Source organism: Coptis chinensis, chromosome 9, assembly GCF_015680905.1.
Source record: "Coptis chinensis isolate HL-2020 chromosome 9, ASM1568090v1, whole genome shotgun sequence".
In the NCBI taxonomy this organism is placed as follows: Eukaryota; Viridiplantae; Streptophyta; class Magnoliopsida; order Ranunculales; family Ranunculaceae; genus Coptis; species Coptis chinensis.
Genome location: NC_141464.1, coordinates 55,607,494 through 55,630,421, shown reverse-complemented (window position 1 = coordinate 55,630,421; position 22,928 = coordinate 55,607,494). Strand labels below are relative to the sequence as shown.

General features: G+C 36.1%; 3 protein-coding genes and 1 long non-coding RNA gene across 4 annotated transcripts; 1 reads left to right on the top strand and 3 right to left on the bottom strand.

The window, feature by feature from the left end:
• Positions 1-2: 2 nt before the first annotated feature.
• Positions 3-10,342, top strand: LOC147476804 (Apoptosis inhibitory protein 5 (API5)). The gene is made up of 16 exons (XM_086582806.1): positions 3-186; positions 251-412; positions 926-1,025; positions 1,119-1,184; positions 1,537-1,634; positions 2,641-2,715; positions 2,855-3,004; positions 6,235-6,300; positions 6,387-6,452; positions 6,718-6,828; positions 7,766-7,852; positions 7,948-8,054; positions 9,274-9,388; positions 9,478-9,543; positions 9,633-9,736; positions 9,827-10,342. The coding sequence occupies exons 1-16, from the start codon at positions 109-111 to the stop codon at positions 10,008-10,010; spliced, it is 1,635 nt and encodes a 544-aa protein (XP_086438932.1). The 5' UTR covers positions 3-108; the 3' UTR covers positions 10,011-10,342.
• LOC147476805 (uncharacterized) lies at positions 1,966-2,326 on the bottom strand. The gene is made up of 2 exons (XR_015209611.1): positions 2,081-2,326; positions 1,966-2,047 (listed from the first exon to the last, which is right to left on the bottom strand). It is a non-coding gene; the product is annotated as an uncharacterized LOC147476805 (long non-coding RNA).
• Positions 10,343-10,757: 415 nt separating the features above from the next.
• On the bottom strand, positions 10,758-16,002 carry LOC147476803 (homogentisate 1,2-dioxygenase-like). The gene is made up of 9 exons (XM_086582808.1): positions 15,246-16,002; positions 14,500-14,730; positions 13,775-13,854; positions 12,686-12,853; positions 12,388-12,563; positions 12,177-12,246; positions 11,910-12,064; positions 11,273-11,359; positions 10,758-11,183 (listed from the first exon to the last, which is right to left on the bottom strand). The coding sequence occupies exons 1-9, from the start codon at positions 15,461-15,463 to the stop codon at positions 10,998-11,000; spliced, it is 1,371 nt and encodes a 456-aa protein (XP_086438934.1). The 5' UTR covers positions 15,464-16,002; the 3' UTR covers positions 10,758-10,997.
• Positions 16,003-17,506: 1,504 nt separating this feature from the next.
• Positions 17,507-21,360, bottom strand: LOC147476802 (homogentisate 1,2-dioxygenase-like). Its single transcript, XM_086582809.1, has 9 exons — positions 21,049-21,360; positions 20,321-20,551; positions 19,427-19,506; positions 19,074-19,241; positions 18,776-18,951; positions 18,603-18,672; positions 18,358-18,512; positions 17,933-18,016; positions 17,507-17,835 (listed from the first exon to the last, which is right to left on the bottom strand). Exons 1-9 carry the CDS (start codon positions 21,261-21,263, stop codon positions 17,683-17,685), a joined length of 1,332 nt encoding a protein of 443 aa, XP_086438935.1. The 5' UTR covers positions 21,264-21,360; the 3' UTR covers positions 17,507-17,682.
• Positions 21,361-22,928: the final 1,568 nt, after the last annotated feature.

Here is a 22,928-nt window from a genome sequence, read left to right as displayed (position 1 = left end):
CCTCTGTTTTCTCAATCCAAATTTTGACAAAAAAAATCCCATAAACCCTAAAAGAGAGAGAGAGAGAGAGATTGTCCTCGAGATACTCATCACTCAATAGATTTCAAAATGGCAGAAGATGCAAGTGACATAGATAAGCTCTACGAATACGGAGAACGTCTCAACGAAGCTAAAGACAAATCCCAGGTACCATTTTAACTAAATTTATTTCATTTTAACTCAAGCTTAAATTAATGTGTGTTTTTTCTAGAATGTGGAAGACTATGAAGGGATAATAAGAGCAGCAAAAGGGAGTATAAAAGCGAAACAATTAGCAGCACAATTGATTCCAAGGTTTTTTAAACACTTTCCTGGGCTCGCGGGTCAAGCTTTTGAAGCTTATTTGGATTTATGTGAAGCTGAAGAACTCGGGGTTAGTCTCTATTTCTTTTTATTGTTTTATTGGCAATGTTATGAATAGAATCAATGTGAAGTAGAGGAAGAGGTTGGGGGGTAAAAAGTAATTTTTCTTACTTGGGTTTAAGAAAGACGGATACTTTTAATCGTTACTGTGAATTTGTGATGAGTGGAACTTAAAGTTGGTTTAGTGTGAGACATGGATTAGAGAAGATGATTAGTTCTTATTAAGTATGTCACTAGGAAAGTATGTGCTAAATATGGTAACACTCCTATCTGGCCACATTTATATGGAAATACTAATTGTAGAAGAAATGGCTATTGTTAGATATAAAGATAGCCATACTTTGGTGCATTTGAAAGGGAGGGAAACCATAGGATTTTGAAATCAAGGAGGAAGTTGAGGCCATCCTATAACTTGGATTATAGAGTTTCTCTTATTTAGCAGTAGTCACCAACATCTTCTTATGTTTAGAGTAAGAATGTTGGATCTTCATGCAAAATTCTTATTGCTGCATTTTTACTTCAGGTGCGAGTACAAGCAATTCGTGGACTTCCTCTCCTTTGCAAGGATACACCAGAGTATGTGCCTAAAATTGTGGATGTTCTTGGGCAGCTTCTAATGGCTGGTAAATATAATGGTTTAATAATTTAATAGTGCTTTATACTGTCTATCTTTGTGCTCGATTGGGGTTTGACCATGATTAATCTCATTGCTTTAGAGGAAATTGTGGAGCGTGATGCGGTTCATAAGGCTCTTATGTCTTTGTTAAGGCAGGATGTAAAAGGTAAGTTGCTTTTTGTATAGTGTCTGGGACTGGACCCTATTTATAGTGTTTGGGGACATGGTTCTGTTTCTCTCGAGCTTTATGTCGTCTATTCTTGAATATCTAGATGGAAACTATGCTTGTTTTGTTGATGTTCTCTCGTTCATTATTTTCTTGTTCCTGCCCTCTCTACCCAATTTATGATTTTCATCTCTGCATATTTCCTTGTTTGGATAATCTGCTGAGAAAGTCTTACTTATGTAGGCTGTCATTTCAGTGGTTTGTTTTTCCATATTGCGTATCTTTAGATTGTTTCTGTTTTTGTTTAACTTTTTCGTAGAATGTCAATCATCTAAAATTTCTTTTCTTGCAGCTTCTTTGACAGCCTTATTCAAGCATATTGAGAGCTCTAATGAACCAGTTGCTGATGAAACTATCCGTGGAAAGGTTCTGAGTTTTATAAGGGATAAGGTGAGAAGCATATCAATTATTTGTATTCAATGTTGTCAACTCTTGAATCGAAACGGGAATCGTTTTCCATTTTTACCGAATCGTAAAATGTGATTTCAGAATCGTAAGATTCAAGCCATATTATATATAGGGGTTGTAAATTTTTTATATATATAAATATACCATAAGAAAATTACTAATCACCCTAAGAGAAATCCCCAAATCTCCATTCCACACTAATAATACTCTAATTTTCGAAATTTCTGAACACATGGAGACATAATGGTTGAATTTTCTGAAAAAAAGCTGAAATTTTGTTGAAATTGGTCTAATTTTCGGAATAAAATATGGGCTAAAATTATAAAATTATATGGACCTGACCGACCCAGGTCTTATAAGACCTGACCCATGACCCAGGTCTTATAAAATTAGACCTGACTCATGACCCAGGTCTTATAAAATTAGACCTGACCCTTCGGTGGCTTTGTTAAAACAAAAAAAAAAGATTGAGAAGGAGGAGAGTTGCCGAAAAAAAAGAAAAACTTGCTGTAGAAGTAGAATTAGAAGAAGAAGAAGTAGCAGTAGAAGAAGAAGAAGTAGAAGACTTACCTGTAAGTTCTTTGATTTCTTTATCTTTTTTCTCTTCTTTTTTCTTCTGTTCTTGATTTGTGCTGTTGCTGTCTTTTTGAATCGTTGGAATCGTTATTATTTCCGATTCCCTCTGATTTTTATGACAATGAATCCGATTTTGTAACGATTTCTGTTATTAACGATTTGTTGGTACGATTTTGATCTTTTTGATTACGACTCGACTTGAGTCGTACGATTCAAGTCGAGAATCGTATGACTTTGATAACACTGTTTGTATTCCTCGTCTCTATTTCAATTTTTGGTTAGTAAGGTTTTCTAAGACCCAATCACCCGAGACCGTGGCTATCATGACATCTGCGGTTGTGTGTCGTGCTGCGTAGTGTTTCATGGTCGTTTGTTATTATGCTTGTACTAAGTGGTCTTTGTTTCAATGTAGGTATTTCCTTTAAAGGCCGAGCTTCTAAAGCCTCAAGAACAAATGGAAAGGCATATAACTGATTTAGTTAAAAGAGTATGTTATCTTCTTACATTTGGAACTTCTCTTGCTTTTTAGTTTTGTTGATATCTTCTTTATGTGAAATGGGAATGTTTTTATGTTGCTCTCTTGGAAGTTGAAACCAACTAATAGATGCTTATTCATGTTGTGGCAGAGTTTGCAAGATGTAACTGGGGCAGAATTTAAAATGTTCATGGACTTCTTGAGAAGTTTGAGCATTTTCGGAGAGAAGGCTCCTCCAGAGCGTGTGCAAGAACTTATTGAGATTATCGGAGGACAGGCTGATCTTGATGCACAATTCAATGTAAGTAATGTGTGGGGCTGGGTTTGAAATAATAGTCAACAACTCAGTAATGGTCAATAACATGTTACATGGATGGAGGATAGTTGTTCTGTTAATATGGAATTGTGATGTTTCTCTGAACATTTTTTATTTATTTATAATTTTTTTATAGTATGGAATTGTATCAGTGCAGTGGATGCAAGCTTCTTTACCTTTCTAGTTTGTAATAGCTGTGAGGATATAGTTAGGTTTGTTGTTGTTGTAAACCCACTAATAACAGTTAAAGGGCTGACCAATCAGAGGCATGAAATATACATGTGATGGTCAAATCTGAATGTATTTATTATTTTAGTGTTGACTAGTCTGTCAAATCTAAAAGGCAGAAACAACTGGTACTGATTCACCCAAACGAAAGGAGGAAAAACAATTTCAATAAGCAACACCCAAATGGTTGTCACATCTCCAGCATAACTAAAATTTGGAAGAAAGTTTATTAATTCTAACTTTTTCGCAATAGTTGATGCCCTTTTTTTATTCTTATTCCTTTTCTCTTCTTCAGTATTGCTACGAGGGAAGTATTAAAGAGGCCGGATTAGTGACATATGGGGATTTAGAGGCATAGGCAATGTCACATTTAGAGGGATACCGGTGGTGAATGGTGAATGTTTTAGAAGCTTTCGTGGGAAAGTTTCTTTCTGCGAAGTCTAATGTAAAAATAACACTGTAGAAATTCATATCAAATAAGATCATTTAGGGTATTTCTACCATCATCAATGACAATTTGATGGAAAAAATACAATGGAATAGGAGAGTTTTTTTTATGATTGTTCTTGAACATGCTGAGAAATCCTTGAATTTAGGGTAGTAGGTCATGGAGCATTGTGTGATTTGCAGTCATGTGAGAATTGGAGAAATATTGAGGGAAGAGGTATGGTGGGACAGGAGGTGGTTATATTCATCTTCCTCTGATAGATGATCTGATTAGGAATGAAGAGATGTCACTTTAGGGATTGTGTTCAGTTGGGACTCTGATGGGCACTGGAAGGGCACTGGAAGGTCTTGGATTAGATAGTATAATTATGTGTCACTTCTGTTGAGACTTGCTTTCAATTTTCCTTGTTGCTCCTCTATACTGTAGGATTACTAGGACATCGACCTTTCACTGATCAAAAAGAAAAAAAAAAAGATAATCCCTATTCTATTATGCTTGTGTCTCATGAAGTACTCCATTACAAAGTGGGTTAACCATAGAAATGTTTCCTTGTGCAATCAGACTCACTCAAGGTGATGAAATTGAAGACATTTATGATGGATTTGTGAGTTGTGATTGGTTGATAACACTTTACTTTAGGATTGCCTTGCTAAATATCTATACCAAGACGACTATGATGCACGGATACGGGTACAAGTACCGATATGGGGACACCGGTACGGGGTACGATACGGCTTTTTGAAATATTAGAATACGGGTACGGCTAATTATTAGGAATATTTTAAAATGTGTATTCTAAAAATTCTTTTAGTAGTTCTTTGAGTAAATTAAGTTAGGAACATGTGAAAAACTATTATAACACATGCCACATTCAATATAACTTGAAGCCTCAAGAAACAATTTACATTTTCAATGGAGCAGAACTATCGGATCAGGTCTATTTCAGGGATTCCAGCTGGAATCCATTTAGAGAGGTTCAATCTCTTTTGAGAAAGAAGAGAGATTTGGAAATTTTGGTCATTCAAGTAAAAGAATTTTGCTAAATCTCCTCTGCCAGCCTCTCTTTCAAAATTTGTTGGGATTTTTTTTTTTTTGGGGTAACGAACAAGTATCCTAGAAGTATCCGGTACCCATATCGGTATCGTACCCGACCGATACGGGTGCAATGACATTTTAGGAGTATCCGTGCACCATAGCAAGACGATGAATAAAAGGGATGTCATTCTGGATTACTTGCACAAGAATGATGGGCTGGTCCTTGGGATGTAATCTTGAGATGGGATGATTAATAAAGCACCTTGGTAGCTATCTAATTCCTTAAGAGTCATGGAACATGTAGAAGGAAGTTTGAATACGAGGATTGGAGATTTTGAGGTGAGGACATTCAAACAGAGTTTGTACTAATTTCCTTTAAATCATACACTAGATGGAAGGAATTTCGAATACAAGGATAGAAGATTATGGAGAGTGGACTTTCAAGTTAAGTTTGTATCTATCTCCTTAAAGTTATACAACAAGTGGAACGAACTTGAAGATGAGTATAGAAGATTGTGGAGGGAGGAATTCCTGATGAAGTCTGTAGTAACTTCCCATGCTGGAACTTGTATTCTTTTTGAACAGTCAATGAAGTCATTACTTGCCTAGCAACCTCCCTCCAACCCCAGGAATAAAACAAGTATGCACAGAGTTTGGTGTCCACCTAAAATTTTCTTGGTACCATAAAAGGAAATGTTGTTCGACATCACATCAACTTGTTTAATGTGGATTTCTTTTGTTTGATATTTACTCTGGTTTGGCACAGATGCATCATGCATGAGAATTTGTACAACTGTGAAAAAGAATATACACCATCTGATTCTAGGTTAGTTATTTGTCAGAATTTTGCATACCTTGTAAGTTGTAACTACATTTGGACCGTCCTATGCCTCCTTCGGTTCTATATTACTTCCTTGTCCGCGTGCCAGGGGATCTTTAAATATAAAATGTCTTATTGGGCATGTTTGTGTGGCAATCCTATGTGTAATTTGGAGCTTGATAGGATCCTTAACAATTGCTGACCTAATTTTTAAGGGTTAGGAAATTCTGTTTGGCCATTCTGTTTTTAAGGTTTGAAGGAGTCATACTATGTTGTAAAATTTAACTTTGGAGACTTGTGGGCTGTGGCTATCTAGGGTTTTTTTGATGTATACCCCGTAAATGTATAGCTTCTTGGCTAGCTCTCTCTCTCTCTCTCTCTCTCTCTCTCTCTCTCTCTTTCTTTGATGTTTTCAGCAATTTGCAAGTATCAGCTTTAGGTCTTTAGCAGTTTTTTTTTTATCGTATTTTATTTTTTTATTTATCTTTCCCTTATGTATGACTGTAATTTGAGAGTTTCTGGTGGTTATATTACCCCTCCGCGAAGAAAGAACAAAAATTCGACACACACCAATACAAACTCACACACTGAGGAAAGGCAGAACCTCCCATTCAAAATGTTTCTCTATTGGTTCATTGACTTCATTCAATCTTGCTTAGGCTGCCCCTTGTATTTGTGTTGCAGGTTTCAGATGGTGACCATATTGATAGGCTGATTTCTTGCCTACACATGGCTCTTCCTTTCTTTATGGTATGGTCTGGTTTCTTGTGCTCTTCAAATTTGACTGATGCTATTAGCCACTTCCCTCTGATTCAATGTTCTGTTGTTGACTGCAGAAAGGAGCATCAAATAGCAAGTTTGTTAATTATTTGAACAAGCACATCATACCTGTTTTTGATAAGGTACGAACTGTTTGTTTTCCTTCGGCAAGTAAGCCATTGTGGCTGTGAAGCCGTATATAGTTTTCCTTGAATTTGAAGTTATTACTTTGTATCTTGTTGAAATAAATATTTTCTCCAAGAGAAAAAAACCCCATTACTCGGAAGATATTTTTTTGTCACTTGAACTATCGGGATTTATTATTTAGTATTTTTGTTTTATACTTCCTCGTCAACATACAATTTTTCCCTAGAACTGATGTTTGGATGGATGAAACTTTCCTGTCAGCTTCCTGAAGAACGAAGAGTGGATATGCTGAAGAACCTTGCTGAATGCTCACCCTACACAACACCACAAGATTCACGCCAGCTTCTTCCATCAGTTGTTCAGCTTTTAAAGGTACATATAGTGCAAGAAACTAGGCAGATGACTGTAACACGTAGAGCATACTGATTTAGCATCATTGCTATCAAATGTGTACTGTAACTCTGTGAATATCAAGGGAACATTGGTTGTTTTCCAATTACTTGAGTAATCAACATATTATCATGTGATAGTTACCGATAAATGAGGTGGTTCCTATTTAGTTTTCAATAAGATGATGACATTGCTTTTTTACTGGCTAAAAGATGTGCTTCAATTCCTCTTTGGTAGCTGGTTAAAAGCATTCTATGGCAGATCTTTCCTAGTTCCTACCAGTAAGGCTGTGCTGTGGTGGTATATTAAGGATTCCCACACAAAAGTAAATGGCTCAATTGTTAGGTATATATATCTATTGATAACTGTTGATTATCTTAAAGTTTGGAGCATTTAACCAAACACCAATTGGCGATGAGTGGAGTGGCCCTGGAATTTTTGTACTGTATGCAAGGCTTTGAACATCCTATGTGGGACTATACTAAACATTTTAACGTATTGTAATGTCAGTCCATAAATGTGGTGCTGTCCGGGAAATGAGATGTATCAAACAACATGCTCCTGTTAGGAGCTTGAGTTTAAGAGGCAAACTGAAAACTACTGGTACTTTACCACCGGATAAAAATAGGCATCTCCCGCGTCACCTGTAATATGTAGATGTATAAACATGAATTTATGATCATAAGATTGTGGAATCATTGATTAAATAGAAAATGCAGAATTCATCACCCTATGGAAATTTTGAGCCCTTCTTGGGCTACATTTTGGTGTCCATGTCTTACTTCTGACTTCTGACTTCTGAGACCTATATGGTTGGTTGTATTTATTGAAACTTTACATCTGTATCACTTGTCACCTTAGTTTGATTGATTGACTTAACCTTTTTCTCGATGATTATGGTTTCTGATGCTTTTTGCAGAAATACATGCCTAAGAGAAAAACAGAAGAGATGAACTTCACTTATGTTGAATGCTTGCTGTACACATTTCACCATTTAGCTTACAAGGTTATTGACTTGTTCTTTTTCTTCTTCTTCTCTGTTGTGTTTGTGAATGTGAATGTTTATGATTGTTAACTAGGACTAACTAATCTCTATTACAGACTCCAAATGCCACAAATAGTCTGTGTGGTTACAAGATAGTGACTGGACAACCTTCAGATAGGCTTGGGGAAGATTTTTCAGAAAACTTTAAAGAATTCACTGAGAGGTACTTTACCACAATTCCAGCATGCATCTTGGCTTGTTGGCTTAAAGAAAATAACAATTCTTTCTTGGATTCTAGATATTCAACTGAAAACATGACATTTGCCTGCCTTTTATGTTTGTCATTTATTAGAGTTTTATGACAGTGAAAATTAACTAGATCTAAGGCACAAGCACATACAGAATGTAAACTTTGGGATGAAAAGGCGGAAGCATCAATTAATAGAGCATCAATTAAAATTAGAACTAGGAGTACAGATAATAGTCATATAGGTATTATTGTACTTCAAGTAACATCAAAAGTGAAGGGCTCTTCATTGAAACCCTAAAAGCACCAACTTTAATATCTCATAATCTTCAAATTCAACAACAGCCTTGTTCATTTTACATGTCCTTATTTATAGATATTATTTCTTGCTAATCAATAAAAATCAAAAGGAAAGTGGAAGATTCCTAGCTAATCAAGGATCTTTGCAAACAGGAAACTAAATCAAATAGTATAAGAAATATTAAAATACATTAAGAACATGGAATATTGGTGGGATCCTTATTTCTAATTGTTATGTCATGAGGATGTCATTCTTGATGCACTGCACCACTTTGTATGTTACTGCTTTGTATGGATACTGGCTGGTACATTTTTCCGATTCCAACATGGTACAAAGGTGTTGAACATGGAAATTGTAAAATGTAAGACTATGGGGCTCGTCTAGTGTTTTGATATTTTATATTTGTGCATCATAAGTCATAAGATCTATGAGAATAATAATGCAATGTGAGCATTTTTCAATCACACAATACTTACTATTACAGTATAATGTTTTTTCCGTTGAAAACTCTCGCAGTTTCAATTAGCTTCACTGCATTGATTTTTTTTTTTTTTTGCTCAGTAAAAAGAAATTTCATTAATAAAGGAGAAGCAGGTTGAGAAGGCCTACATTACAAGAGAAAAAGAAATAAAAAAATCTACAAGAAATGAATCAACAAAAGAAAAAACCAAGAAATTTGGACTAGCATTCATACTTTGTTTTCAATTTGGACAAATGATTGAATACTATTTCTGTCTGGATCATGTTTGAGAGAAAACATTCCATTATCATGGTTGTTATCTGTTTGCCTTGAAACATTTAAGTTTTATTTTCTCTGTAAACATTTAAGCTTTGAAACATTTATGTTCTCATGAGTGAGATGTGAGACATTGCTGTGTTCGGTGGCGATTGCAGGTTGACTGTTGTTGAGGATCTAGCTCGGGCTACTATGACGAAATTAACTAGGGGGATGGCTGAGAACAACAAGGCAATGGGAGCAGCTAAAACTGAAGAGGACAAGCTTAGCATTGTGAGTTATACTCTACAGTTTCTAGGGTGGCTTCATTCTTGAGTTATTTTGATAGCCTATCTTACAGTTATGTTGGCCATGCTTTGCAGAAAGTGAAGAGACAGACTACAACGTCAGGGTTGCGAACGTGTAATAACATATTCACAATGACAAAGGTAAAAAAGAAATCTATTCTTTTCTAGTTTTCTGCTTGTACATAATCTCATGATTTTGGAATTCATTGAGCTATGCTGTTCTCTTCCAGCCACTGCATTTAAAATCACCTTCATTCATTGGAGATAAGAAGATCAACCTTTCATGGAAAGAAGCGGTGAAAACTTTGAGTCCTACAGCCACTGCAGAAGCTGGGTAAGAGTAGAACCTCTATGTAGTATATACCTTGTCTTTTGGTAACATTGCTGTTCCCACTTCTGAGGTGAATATACATGTGTTTTGCAGAGCAAAGCGAACTGCTACTACTGCAAATGGTTCAAACAATACCGCCAACAAAAAAGGTCGAGGTGAGGGTGGCGGACAGAACCAGCTCGTAAATAGGGCGTTTCAAGGTTTGTCTCGAGGTGGAAGAAGCACAGCAGGAGGCAGGGCGTGGGGTGGGAGGGGAAGAGGAAGGGGCTTTCATTAGTTTCACGTAACTTCTGAACCTCATGGACGGTACAGAAACCTTCTATGTACTGAAGCCCCCTCATCCAGATTTGGATTTCTGTAACAACTCTGATGAGAGGCCAACATCCATACCTGACCTAGAGATACCTAGTTAAAAAATTTCTGAAGCTTGTTTATCTAGGCGGTAGATAAGGGGATCGGCTTTCTTGAATCCCCTATCCGGTTATGAAAGATGCAGCAACTTTTCTGTAATAGTTGATATCAGTAATTTTTCCTCCCCTCTTGTATCGAATCATTTATTCAAAACTTTTTTATGACGTTTTTTATTCAATATATTTACGGATTTACCTCCCTGAATACTTAACGAAATATTGATTGGTACATGTTATATCTTATTGTGCCAGGATCAAGAGATGTTAAGGTATTAAGGTATCATGTTCTACACGTAACGAGTTTTTGAATTCTCTTACTAGCTACTAACCAGAAATGATAAATAAGATAAAATCTATGGGTAATAAAAATTACTAGTTGCCTAGTTATTTAGTACAATTGCCTAGTTATTTAGTACAAAATAAATGTTTTATGAGAATATGAGCTTTTCGATAACAACTCTTTTTTTTTTATAATCTATTTACTCTAACTCGGGGATGGCTGACGATCAATTTCATATTTCAAATAGAACTGTCTTTTAAATTACAGTGTCTCCAATTATCTTCATACATTATAATTTCAGTTCTAGTCGTGAAATGATTTAAGAAATTGAAGGTGCCTCAAAGCTACAAATTAATAGTGTTATCCCGGAAAATGTACATGGCCTATATCTGTTTCTAAACAGGCATAAACGGTCAAAGCTGTTTCTTTATACTGCCGTTGTTATGTGGATTATATGTACAATCTGATCCGTTTTATTAGATGTTAGCTCATGCATGGATTTCAAATCGATCATGACACCTCCAATTGCTGGTGAACCTTCTCTACTACAGTTCTTACGACTCCTACAATCCATCTATCCATCTATTTCACACGAGAAATGCGATCTCAGCCCAATCCAGCACTGATAGTAATTATGATCCATGTGTGGAGATTCGAGAGCCCATGGGCAGACTCGTGGGATCAGACTTGATTCAAACATGAAAGCCATGGTATCCCTTATCCTGAATGGTCCTGCGTCCTTTCCATTCCCAACTGTTTCCTGTAACGAGGGCAAAGAGACTGAAGATTTATTGCAAGAGGAAACAAAATACCATCAGCTAGTGTTTCCATTGTGAAGAAATCCTATACCTCAAATGTCTTCGTGTCTGGACCATGTGGGGTCATGCAGCTGTGGAGGCTTGCACCTCCAGGGAGAAATCCTCCGTCAGTTTTGGCCTGCAATGATGTCAACCATGCATTTTTTAGTATTTGACTGTGTACAGGAATAAAAGAGGACAATATATTCTATTCATGAGATAAACGATTACACTGATCCTAACATTATTTTTTCCATCTAATCATCTAGCATGTCATTTGAATAGATAGAAGCTTTCAGCAGCTGTGGAGGTTGCAACCCTCCATGAAGAAATACAGTTTGTGAAAGATACGAAAATAGCTTTATTAAAATTATGAGCATATGGACAATTTCTAAGCTTACGTTTTAGTCATGACAAACTATTTCCTTTGTGAGAACCACCATAAGACAGACAGGGTGGGGACTGTCTCATACCTACCAAGTGGACAAGAGATAAGAAGTAGGTCCCATGTTTTTTACCTAGTTTCTCACACATATCGCTCAATTTTTGCAATCGTATGCATTATACAGAGCAGGACGTTGTGGGATACTCCACCCTAGTGTGGAAGGGATATGCCATCAATAGAATTTCTTAACAGCAAGCTTACCAACACAATCTAACCACAAGGGCATAACTTCAGGTGCTTTTACCTCATACTTTCCGTATATTAGGCCCATGAATTCACTCATACAGTTGCGATGATAATACGGAGGGCGAAATGTATTCTCAGCAGTCAACCATCGAGGAGGGAAAATGACAAAATCAAGCAAAGCAACACCGGGTTTCTCCGTTGGGGCCGTCAATACTGCGATTCAGTTGAGAAAACAACACAATAAAAAGGGTACCACTAGCCTGTTTGCTCTAAAAATTTGCTTTAGTTAAAATCTATCAAAACTGAGCAGGGGAATTGCAGCTACCTGTGTTTATTGAAGGATCACCATGATCAATCAGGACAGTGTTGAATGGGCAAAATTTACTCAGGTCATACTACAAAATACATAAACCAAGGAATCTTCAAACTATAAGTCACCTTCATTAGTCAAAACACAAAAGAGAAACCAAAACACTGGAAGAATTTGATTGTAAATCTCTACAAAAGGAAAGCAAGGGATTAATTACGGTGCCAACCTTATAGGGAACATAGTTACCATGCCAAGCAACCACATTGAAGGGAGAAAAATCTTGTCTTGCTGTGAACAATTCACCACCAAACTTTTGTACGATAGTGTACCCTGGATGTGGATCTTTGATGAACCATGCAGTGGGAACAAGAAAATCCCTAGAAGAAGCAAGCCCGTTGGCACCTACAAATTAAAGTAGAACCTATGGTATGATGACGATTTTAGAAGCATCCGTTGTAAACTTGTAATGAAACAGGAAAAGGCAGCAAATAATTAACATTGTTGTCTGTCTACAAACTCAATACCTATAGGGCCAAGATCTGGAAGCTGGAAATGGGTACCGAAAACCTCTGCAACATAACCGCGTGACGGACCATCAGGAAGGTCTATAGAAAAACGAAATCCTTGAGGCAAAACAACAACTTCACCAGGAGACACCTGCAACTTTCCACACTCAGTGGTTACACACAACCCTGTGTCATGCAAAAGACAAAAAAGGGGGGATATGAATTAGCCATTAAAATGAAGTTTTGAAAGTGAACATAGTCACAAGCAATCTTAAATTTCAAATTAAAGGTCAAAAATAATAATAATAAATCCACGCATATGTAAAGGAAGGAAGCAATAGAGGTAGAAGTGCAAGCTCAGTGTTACAAATAAGAGGTTCTGTGATCTCCATAGTGAGCTAACAATCAAAAAGTGCATTTCAGAATTTCTCGTTAGAGCAACTTGAAATGACCTCAGAAAAAGTTCAGGCCTGAGCTTGCACCATGCAGTGCCGCACAAACAAAAGTATTAGAAGCGAACTGAGAATTTTAGATTGTTACATCAACTAGACTATCTGTATAATTTTCTAATTACATCATCCAAACCAAGGTGCTAATCTTGAGGTTGAAGGCACCATAATGAACAGAAATGAATATGATATTCCCACCATGATTTACCCACATGAAAACAATTGAAACTGCAGAATCACTGTGAAATGTTCTGAATGTTCTATGTCTATTCTACCCCAAAGCCCATTTTCTGTAACAAGCCAACTAATGATCTAAAACTTACCAAATTTTATTTTTCTATTGCATCTTCCAACATACCATCCAAATCATCCCTTAGTTGCCCAAGATGATTCCTCAAAGACAATGTTTGAATAGGACTCAGGGTTTTATTCATTAACGGATAAAAAGTTACTTCAGATTTTTCTTTTTAAGAACTAATCTGAATGGTGTTTTTTAGGAAACTTTGAGCTTCTTTTCTGTAACACTTTAGAACCGCGAATTTTCATATGGTTAAATTTTTAATGGCTACCTATCTGACAATTTCAAGTCAAATAAATATCTGAGACCAAACATTCAACATTCCGGATTGTTCTTAAAAATTTACCAAGAATAACTTACTTCCTTTCTGTGGAACTACCAAAAAGTCACCATCAGCATTGCAAAAGGCAGAGTTTTCCATTGATTTGTTAGCAGTATACCTACATGCAAACAAGGTTTGTCAGAAAAGACAGTGTTTTCTAAAGTTCCAGTAGTTTGGCATGCTGTGGCAAGCTACTAAAAACATGATTCTCTAGATGGAAATAGTTATTACTTTGACAGTTTTCAAAACAAGTCACTGGACATGTTCCTGTATTTGTATTATGTTTCCGACTGCCATCAAGTGTGAAAACTTGCTTGGTGGTGGATTACATCTTCTACATCTTCTATGCAAGGTGCAAGACCAGTAAAAAAGATGTTAGTTTCTCTCTTGTTTGTTATATTTTCATAGACGTCAAACTTAGCATCATGATCTATTTCTATTCTCTAAGCATCATTAGACTCCACATTACTAGACGCTAATAAGTAGCAGATACACTGAACACATCTATCATATTAGCAGGGCTACTTTTAAAACAGACGTCAACAGTCACACAAGTCTAGGATCTAGTCAAATGTATGTCTGAAGCTAAGTTTTATTCCCTCCCTTTCCCAAATCACATATTTATAAGCAAGAGAAACCATGACAATACGAATGCAAAAAAAAATAAAACGATTTCTAATGAAAAAACGAAGAATAGAAGCATTCAACAATTCTGGTGAATCGAGTAAGTTTCAACTGCCAAACAAATACAACAACCACTTACATGTGAATAGCATATCCATGTCGAAGAAAAGAGCTTCCAGCCCCACATATTGTGAAGAGTCCATCAATGAAATCAGTTGGCGAATCAGGAATCTCTACTGGTTTCCAACGCAATTGAGTTGGGTTAGCAGAACTATTAGTCTGGTTGAATTCACTAACAAGTTTCTCGTGGCTTGGGACACGAGGTTTAAATGGCTCATGCGTCACTGACGGCTTGATCCGGTATAACCAACTGCCAATAATTTATTCTTATCAACTAATCTATAAAAATAACATAATAATAATGAAAGAATCAAAATATTTTATTCCTTCATCCTTCCTAATCCTATAGTTTAAATAAAAAGAAAAATTGAGCTGCTTAAACTAATGACTAAATATGTAGACCAGGGTTAGTTGAAATGATTGAAGGTTTTATAATAAACAACTAAGAGTGCCAAGATCCCCATTACTAAAACCAATAGTTGGAAATCCCTTAAAGACTCCCAATTTAACATTATCAAATTCAAAGTTCTCTTTCTTCAAGCAAACTCTTGTTACTAACAAAATCTGAAACCAATTCATCTAAAAAATAAAAAAATAAACTCACTTTATCACCTGTATCAAAACTAAACTAGTTCAATATAAAAAATCCAAACTTTATTATTAAATACTAATAAAGCCCAAGACGCAATTCAATTCAACCATTGAAAAAAGGTGATAATCTCACTATATATAAACTGGTAATAAAAAAAAGAAAAGAAAAGATACCTTCTCTGATTAGACTTTCGAGGGGCAGTAAAAGAAGTTCCGGAAATCTGCTCAGCATACAAACCATAAGGGCACATCAATGGACTGTTCTGTCCATGAGGCAAAGCACCTGGTATAGCCTCTGATGAGAAATGGTTACCAAACCCGGACAAGTAATCTACTTCAGCTGTAGAATCTGAGCCGTTGATGTTCTTGCATGGAATTTTTTCTTCTTCCATATTCTTGTTCAATACGTAACAGTACGTGATCAACTTTTGGCGAAGATATATATGAAATGAAATAGTGAGTGAGTGACTTTTCTGGGAGAAAAGGTTGTTATATCTCCCGCGCAATTACTGTGGGAACAGGTAGGATATATGCGATAAGATTATAAGATCATCTGACGTGTAAATCTGAGTAAGTTAGTAGTTAGGACCAACCAATATTTTAGACTTGTGTAGTGAAAGCTAAGTTTGTACGTGGAGTCGGTGGAGATGCCAGTGTTTTGAGTGGCATGCAAGTAATACGCGTAGTCGACTACGCAGAAGTGCGTTTTGGTTTTTCAAGTGCAATGAAGACTCTGCCATCATTGTTGTGGGCTTGTGGCAGAATGAAAGTTTGAAACTATTTTTGTGCTCATCAAAACAAGTTTTGATAAATTTGTAGTTGAAGAACCTAGATCATTTGTCGTTTTGGAGCACAAGTCCAAGGGACTTGCTTTCACATGTGTCGATATGGAGAGAACAAGTGTATTAAGCAACTATGTGTGAATAGCTGTAATGCTTATCCTTCCACCTCTAGTTTCTTTTGCCAAATGTTATATTCAAAGTTGAAAATGTATGTTGGAATTTTTTTACTGGAAGTCTTCAACTTTTGAACAGGGATAAATGCTAATAAGCAGCCTATTTTCAAGAGTTGTATCAGTGACTCAGTAATGCCTTGGCCAATATTCCATGTCTCACATTTCCTGACCAATAATAGAGATATGCAGCACATGACTCTCTGGACCGCACCACCAAAAAATTTAAGATTTTTTTACTTTAAAAATTCTGCTGTGCTAGTGACTAGTTGAGATTCTTCGTCGGAAACTATAAAAGTAGCAAATATTTGCACGTAGTAATCATCTGTGTTTATGATTAGGCCCAAAGCCCACTATGTTTTCCTAAAAAAAACAAAAACAGACAGTACTTTACATTATGTGTACCATGTTTTAGTAGTAGGTCTCTCTCCAACAAAATAGAAAAAACATATAGAATTTTGTATTGACTTTTGTTACGATTTTTTTTTTTTTTTTTATTTTATTTTATTTATTTTATTTATTTTTTTATTTATTTTTTTATTATTATTATTTTTTTTTGGCTTAAATGGTTTGTAGTTCGCTAACATGAGACGTGTCAATAAAAGCAACACTTGTTAAAACTGATGGACAGTTTCATTGACTCGCTCACCCACGCCCACTAAATACTTCAGAGCAAGACCCAAAATATCGCTGAGATATCTGAGATATTAATGAGATATTTCATTTTTTAGTATATGAGATGAAAATATTTGATATATTTCTATCCAATATTAAATATTATTTTTTCCGATATATATATTACAATTTTTAATATATTGATATATATCGACCGATGTATAGAATATATCCGATATAAATTGTTGACTTTGACCAATTTTTATTAATATATCAACTATATTTTCGATATAATCAATGATATTTCTGATATAATTGATAATATTTATGATATTTTTTGATATATCAACATACAAAATAAAATTTTGACTGGTCAACAAAAAAAAAAATATTTCCAATACATCTAATATATTTCATTTTTTAAGTTACATGATATATTCTCGGAATTCAATATTTTGGTCCTTGTTGAGAGATGTCTACCCTAAAAAAGTTTCACAGATGCAAATAGCGAAATACTCCACCCCCAATTCTTTTTTCCGACATTGTTTAACATTGAGTCCGAATTTGTGTACAGACTTGTCCACAAATTGCAGATTTCTATTGGTTAAATCCATTTTCAGTTAATTTAACACTATTTTTGGGCAGTAACACAATTTTTTTGGACAATTACTCCACCAATCAGAAGCTAAAGTCTTGTAGACATCAAACAGTTGCTTGTCCACAAATTTATTCTGGTTTAACATTCAACTTGCAAGCCCATTAATTGGGCAAAGGTCATTTAGTAACTTCTTGGTTGGTATGCCACAACGCATATTAAATCCATGCAAGGTCCCGCTTTGGTGAATCATAAATTTAGAATAAATCATAAGAAGATTCAGAACCACTGGTAGTATTGGTGTACATGAGAATGCTAACTAGCTTTGTATCCTATATTGGGACGAAAATACTGTTTCTCTGTATTCTTTTGTGGATCAACCATAACAGCTCCTGTTGCTGTACATACCCACTTCTTTATATCCATCTATTCACACCAGAAATTTGATTTCAATCCAATCCAACACTGATAGTAGTTGTGATCCATGAGGGAGATTCAAGAGCCCATGGGCAGACTCGTGGGATCAGATTTGATTCAAACATGAAAGCCATGGTACCACTGAGCTTGAACGGTCTTGCTTCATTTCCATGCACCATTGTATCCTGTACGAAAAAGCAAGAAATTGAATATCTGAAACTAAGTTATTATCTTTAATCATCCTCGATCTTTTTTCTTCAGTGAACGAATCGTATACCGTACCTCAAACGTCTTTGTATCTGGACCATGTGGGGTCATGCAGCTGTGGAGGCTTGCACCTCCAGGGATAAATCCATCAGGTTTGGCCTGCATCATGTCACAACAATATCAATGTACTTCCCTATGCGAGCATAAAAGACTAAAGCTCATTTTCTGATCCCAATTTTTTAAGGCCATTTTTGAACTGGCAGAAATAACTCCAACACTGAAGAGATTCACCATGGAACATGCCAAACCCATTGAGAACATAGTTGTGTAACATATCTCCCTTTATTGTTTTCTCTTCTGCAATTTTTTGTTTCACTGGCGCAGGACGTTTTTATACTGGGCAGGGTGTGATGAGCCGCCAATATTTCTTTGTGACTTAACAAGAATTTTAACCAATACACTCAGAGCAAAAAAGACGTAAACTACTGTGCTTTCTGTACCTCGTACTTTCCGTATATTAGGCCCATAAATTCACTCATACAGTTGCAATGATAATATGGAGGGCGGAATGTATGCTCAGCAACCAACCATCGAGGTGGAAAAATCACAAAATCAAGCAATGGGACACCAGACTTCTCAGTTAGAGCTGCCAATACTGCAATTCAGTTGGAAAAACAAGCCAATCAAAATAGAATCCAAAATCAATTATAAAGTCCGCTTTGATCAAAGGTGTGGATTACCCTACCTGTGTTTATTGAAGGATCAGCATGATCGATGAGGACAGTATTGTATGGAGAAAATTTGCCCAGATCATACTGTGAAATAAGGGAAGCGCCACTTGTCAAACTACAAAAACTCAGGATACTTTATGTTCCTGAAATCTACACAATGGAATGCGGGATTCATGAAAGTACCAACCTTATATGGTACGTAATTACCATGCCAAGAAACCACATTAAACGGAGAAAAATTCTGTCGTGCTGTGAATAGTTCACCACCAAATTTTTGTACTATAGTATACCCTGGATGAGGGTCTTTAGAAAACCATGCAGTCGGAACAAGAAAATCCCTCGGAGATGCAAGACCGTTAGCACCTACGAATTAAAGTATGGAACTGTACGTGTCACTATGGGGATTCAGAAGTGCAAGTTGCGATGGAACAGAGAAGCAAGAAAATGCTTCATATCTATTGCCTATATATGTTCAAACTCATTACCTATAGGGCCAAGGTCTGGAAGCTGGAAATGTGCACCAAAAACCTCAGCAACATAACCACGGGAAGGACCATCAGGAAGGTCTACAGTGAAACGAAATCCTTGAGGCAAAACAACTATTTCGCCAGGGGACACCTGCAACTTTCCACACTCGGTAGTTATCCACAACCCTGCGTAAGCAAGGGAAAGGGGCAAAATCAGCTATAAGTACAAATTTTACAAACAATAGAAGGGTAGTTAGTCAAACTGGAAAATTTCAAATACCAGGTTTTTAATATCAGAACCAAGAAAATATCCGAGCACAAACATTCTTCATTTCCACACTGATATTGAAAATTTACCAAAAATCACTTACTTCCTTCTTGGGGGACTATTAAGAAGTCACCATCAGCATTGCAAAAAGCACAATTTTGCATTGATTTATTGGCAGTGTACCTACACGCAAACAAGATTTGTCCACAAGTCAAGGAACGTATATATTTTCAAGGTTTCAGCTACTGGTACATTGGCATCTTGTTTTTATATTGGCAATCCGAGGTTCTACAGATGGCCAAAGACGATGTTGTGTCAAATATGGTTTTCCATTTCCATGCAACTTTCAAAATTTCTAATGCCAACTTAAAATTCACAAACTTCTATAAAAAGTAATTGCATTCAGTGGTTTCCGAAATAACTGTTTGGTTCTCTATTTGCACTTTTGCAGGTTATACGATGTATCATGTTTTCAGCTTATTTAAGGTATGAAGCATTGCTGGGTGGTGGATAATATGTTCTAGATTTCTAGGCTGCTACAATTTGAGTAAAAACAGTTCTTCATCGCTTTTTTTATTGTCTACATTTTTCCAACATCAAACTTTGCAACAAAGTTTGATTCCGTTCTATAACACCAGTAGTTCGACCTCACCAGACTTGATTCAGTGAGCAGCTGCAGTTTGAAATAATTTGGAACATTTTTACCTGCCTGAGAATGCATTGACCAAAATATCAATTGAAAATGAAATGGCTATTCGATATACTAGTACACAGGGGTTGCATACAAATTCTCTCTTGCTTTCCCTTCATGAATTGATTTCAAATTCCGTACTGGCATTTCACTTATATTAATAAAATGATATGGGCTCCCTAACCAACACTTGTTATTAATAAAACAAACGAATAAAAAAAAAAGAATTGCAACACTGACTAGTTAATAAAATAATTGACAAAATCAATCAAGAAATCGTGCGAAACAAACAGAACAACCACTTACATATGAATAGCAAATCCATGTCGAAGAAAGGAGGTCCCAGACCCGCACATTGTGAAGAGTCCATCAATGAAATCAGTTGGCGAATCAGGAATATCTACCGGTCTCCAACGTAGTTGATTTGGGGTAGCAGTACTGTTAGTCTGGTTGAATTCACTAACAAGCTTCTGGTGGCTTGGTACTCGAGGTTTAAATGGTTCATGTGTTACTGATGGCTTGATCCGGTATAGCCAACTGCCAAAATATTTTGAATCAATTTTAATAGGACCCAAAAATTAACTTACCAAAATTTTCCAACTGTATTTATGAACTAAGAGTTCGATTACAATTTTGTACATATTCTAAAAGTCTTTAAATACAAACTCCAGAATCCAAACATTATCCAAGGATAAGATTTTTTTCTTCACAATTCAAAACTAAGCTAACTCAACTTCAGTTATAGACTTTTAGTACATTCTTAATCCTTGATAACCAATAGAACCCTTAACTCAAAATCTCAAACCAACTAAAAACTATGAAGGAAAAATAAATAAAAGGCAAATGAATCTCAAACCAGAGAGGAAATGAACTACAATTCTCAACAGATCCTACTCCTTCAAGTTGCTAGTATACCAGTTTTACCATTGAAAACAAACAAAACTCAAAACTCAATATATATACAAAGACTGAGAACAAAGAAGAGAGCATCAATCAGTTAAGTGTGCGTTGAATGAGAAACAAAACAAACAAACCTTCTTTGATTCACCTTTCGTGGAGAAGTGAAAGAAGTGCCAGAGATTTGCTCTGCATACAAACCATAAGGACACTTCAATGGATTGTTCTGTCCTTGAGGTAGAGCTCCAGGTAGAGCTTCGGACATGAAATGGTTTCCAAAGCCGGACTGGTATTCCAGCTCTACCCCAAAATCACAACCATTATTGATCTTGCATGGAAAATTTTCTTCCATTTAATGAATTTTTGGAAAAGAAAGGAGTGTCTTTGAAATAGTAGTCCGTTCCCGCGTAATCAGAGTGAATAGGTTGTTAAGTTGCACATGAATACGAGTCTTAAGAGGCAACCCTTTATATAGAACTCCACTTGGGCCAAGTATCACTTTAAATATTCACTCAAAGAAGAAACTGTTCACACCTAGCTACCTGCCATACATTGGCTTACAGGTGCTTGAGAGGGTGTCCACTATTGAGGGGAATCGAGCCAAGTTTTAATCTTCATGAGTATGTTCAGGCTCGTCTTCTTATCGCTAACTAGAAACAAGCCAGCTGACCCCGGATAACTCATTTAGTTTACCAGTTGGGACGACCATCAACGTTTAGTATGTCCAGGCTCGGCTTGTTTTTAGAGGAACCCTTAAATCGGTTGTTGTAATAAGACACAATGTTGACCACAAACTCACAAAGTAGACCATGTATCGGCAAATTGAGTTTTGGCTGCAAAAGTTTGCTGCTCAGTTTAGTTCAGGCCCAATAGTGCGCATTAGTTTCAAAGTATGGTTGTGTTATGTTTTAAAGCACTCCAAATTTGCCCTCACAAAGGATTGGATCCATAACAGAAGTCAGCGGTAACTGGATGGGCAAGAACGTACCAGTTTGCTAGGCTATACAACCACATGAAGAACCAACTCCCAAGTTCAAGTGGGAGCTTTCTTGTACAAAGTCACCATGCTATGCCATCTTATATTCTAAACCCTCAATATGTGGTTGACGCGGTAAGCTCCATAGCAACGTGAATGGAACTCAAATTAGGGAAATGAATTTTCAACTTCTGAAGATCATTAACGCATTTTTTATTGTATGGTCTATGTGCTTAAATTATTTGCAAAACTTCAATTCAATTATATGTAAGGTACGGTCTATCAGTCTATGCAAGCTAGAGTTACCAGTTATTGCAACTATTGATGAAATTAATGCCAATAAGATACAGAGTTTGGAAAGAAACTTTGCAACTTATTAATTAAAGAAGTTGTTTTAAACCTATGAATTTCTTTATTTTATATTAATACTGAAAACCATGCTTATTTCATTTCCTATCCTACCAATTGATAATAACGCTTTCATATAAAATACTACATCAATATGTCAACTAATCTAATATGTCTCGGTAAAATATAGTCAACCGATAATTTAAACTTTAATGATTATCATTAAACATTTTATACAAGGGCGTTATACAAGAGTATTAGTCCTTAGTTTAATTTATAAAAGGGTGTTAGTTGTATAATTTGTTGTATAAAAAGTGGTGTACATATATACCTCCCCATACACATATATCGAAATTAAAAAATAAAAACTATCACTTTCGCCTTTCCGGAGGGGTAATATTATTTCTTTGACACCATATTAGTTAGAACTTTAAATTCACAGTACTACGGCTCTACACAAAATGCAGTTCAATAGAAAAGAAGTATTGAACAATCGTTGACCTCATGATTGTTGGAGTTATCCCTCACATGAAGAAGAGGAGAGAAATCGGTTGATGCTTGCGTGGAGAAGCCCGAGCATGCACGCGCTCAGATTGGCCTAAACACAAAGCGCGCCCGCCCTCATGTTATTGGATTTTTGGTTCGAGGAAAAATCAGAAGGCGCGCGCGTGCTCGATTTTGACTTGACAAGGG

Excerpts from the sequence above, each read along its gene's own strand:
- LOC147476804 (XM_086582806.1), top strand. The coding sequence starts at position 109 with ATGGCAGAAGATGCAAGTGACATAGATAAGCTCTACGAATACGGAGAA. Across the intron at positions 7,853-7,947 it reads TTCACCATTTAGCTTACAAG|ACTCCAAATGCCACAAATAG; the intron begins GTTATTGACTTG and ends TCTCTATTACAG. Across the intron at positions 9,389-9,477 it reads AAGAGGACAAGCTTAGCATT|AAAGTGAAGAGACAGACTAC; the intron begins GTGAGTTATACT and ends CATGCTTTGCAG.
- LOC147476803 (XM_086582808.1), bottom strand. The coding sequence starts at position 15,463 with ATGGAAGAAGAAAAAATTCCATGCAAGAACATCAACGGCTCAGATTCT. Across the intron at positions 12,854-13,774 it reads GGTAGTTCCACAGAAAGGAA|GGTTGTGTGTAACCACTGAG; the intron begins GTAAGTTATTCT and ends TGCATGACACAG. Across the intron at positions 12,247-12,387 it reads GTAACTATGTTCCCTATAAG|TATGACCTGAGTAAATTTTG; the intron begins GTTGGCACCGTA and ends TGTATTTTGTAG.
- LOC147476802 (XM_086582809.1), bottom strand. The coding sequence starts at position 21,263 with ATGGAAGAAAATTTTCCATGCAAGATCAATAATGGTTGTGATTTTGGG. Across the intron at positions 18,952-19,073 it reads TCCAGACCTTGGCCCTATAG|GTGCTAACGGTCTTGCATCT; the intron begins GTAATGAGTTTG and ends TTTAATTCGTAG. Across the intron at positions 18,513-18,602 it reads TGATCCTTCAATAAACACAG|TATTGGCAGCTCTAACTGAG; the intron begins GTAGGGTAATCC and ends ACTGAATTGCAG.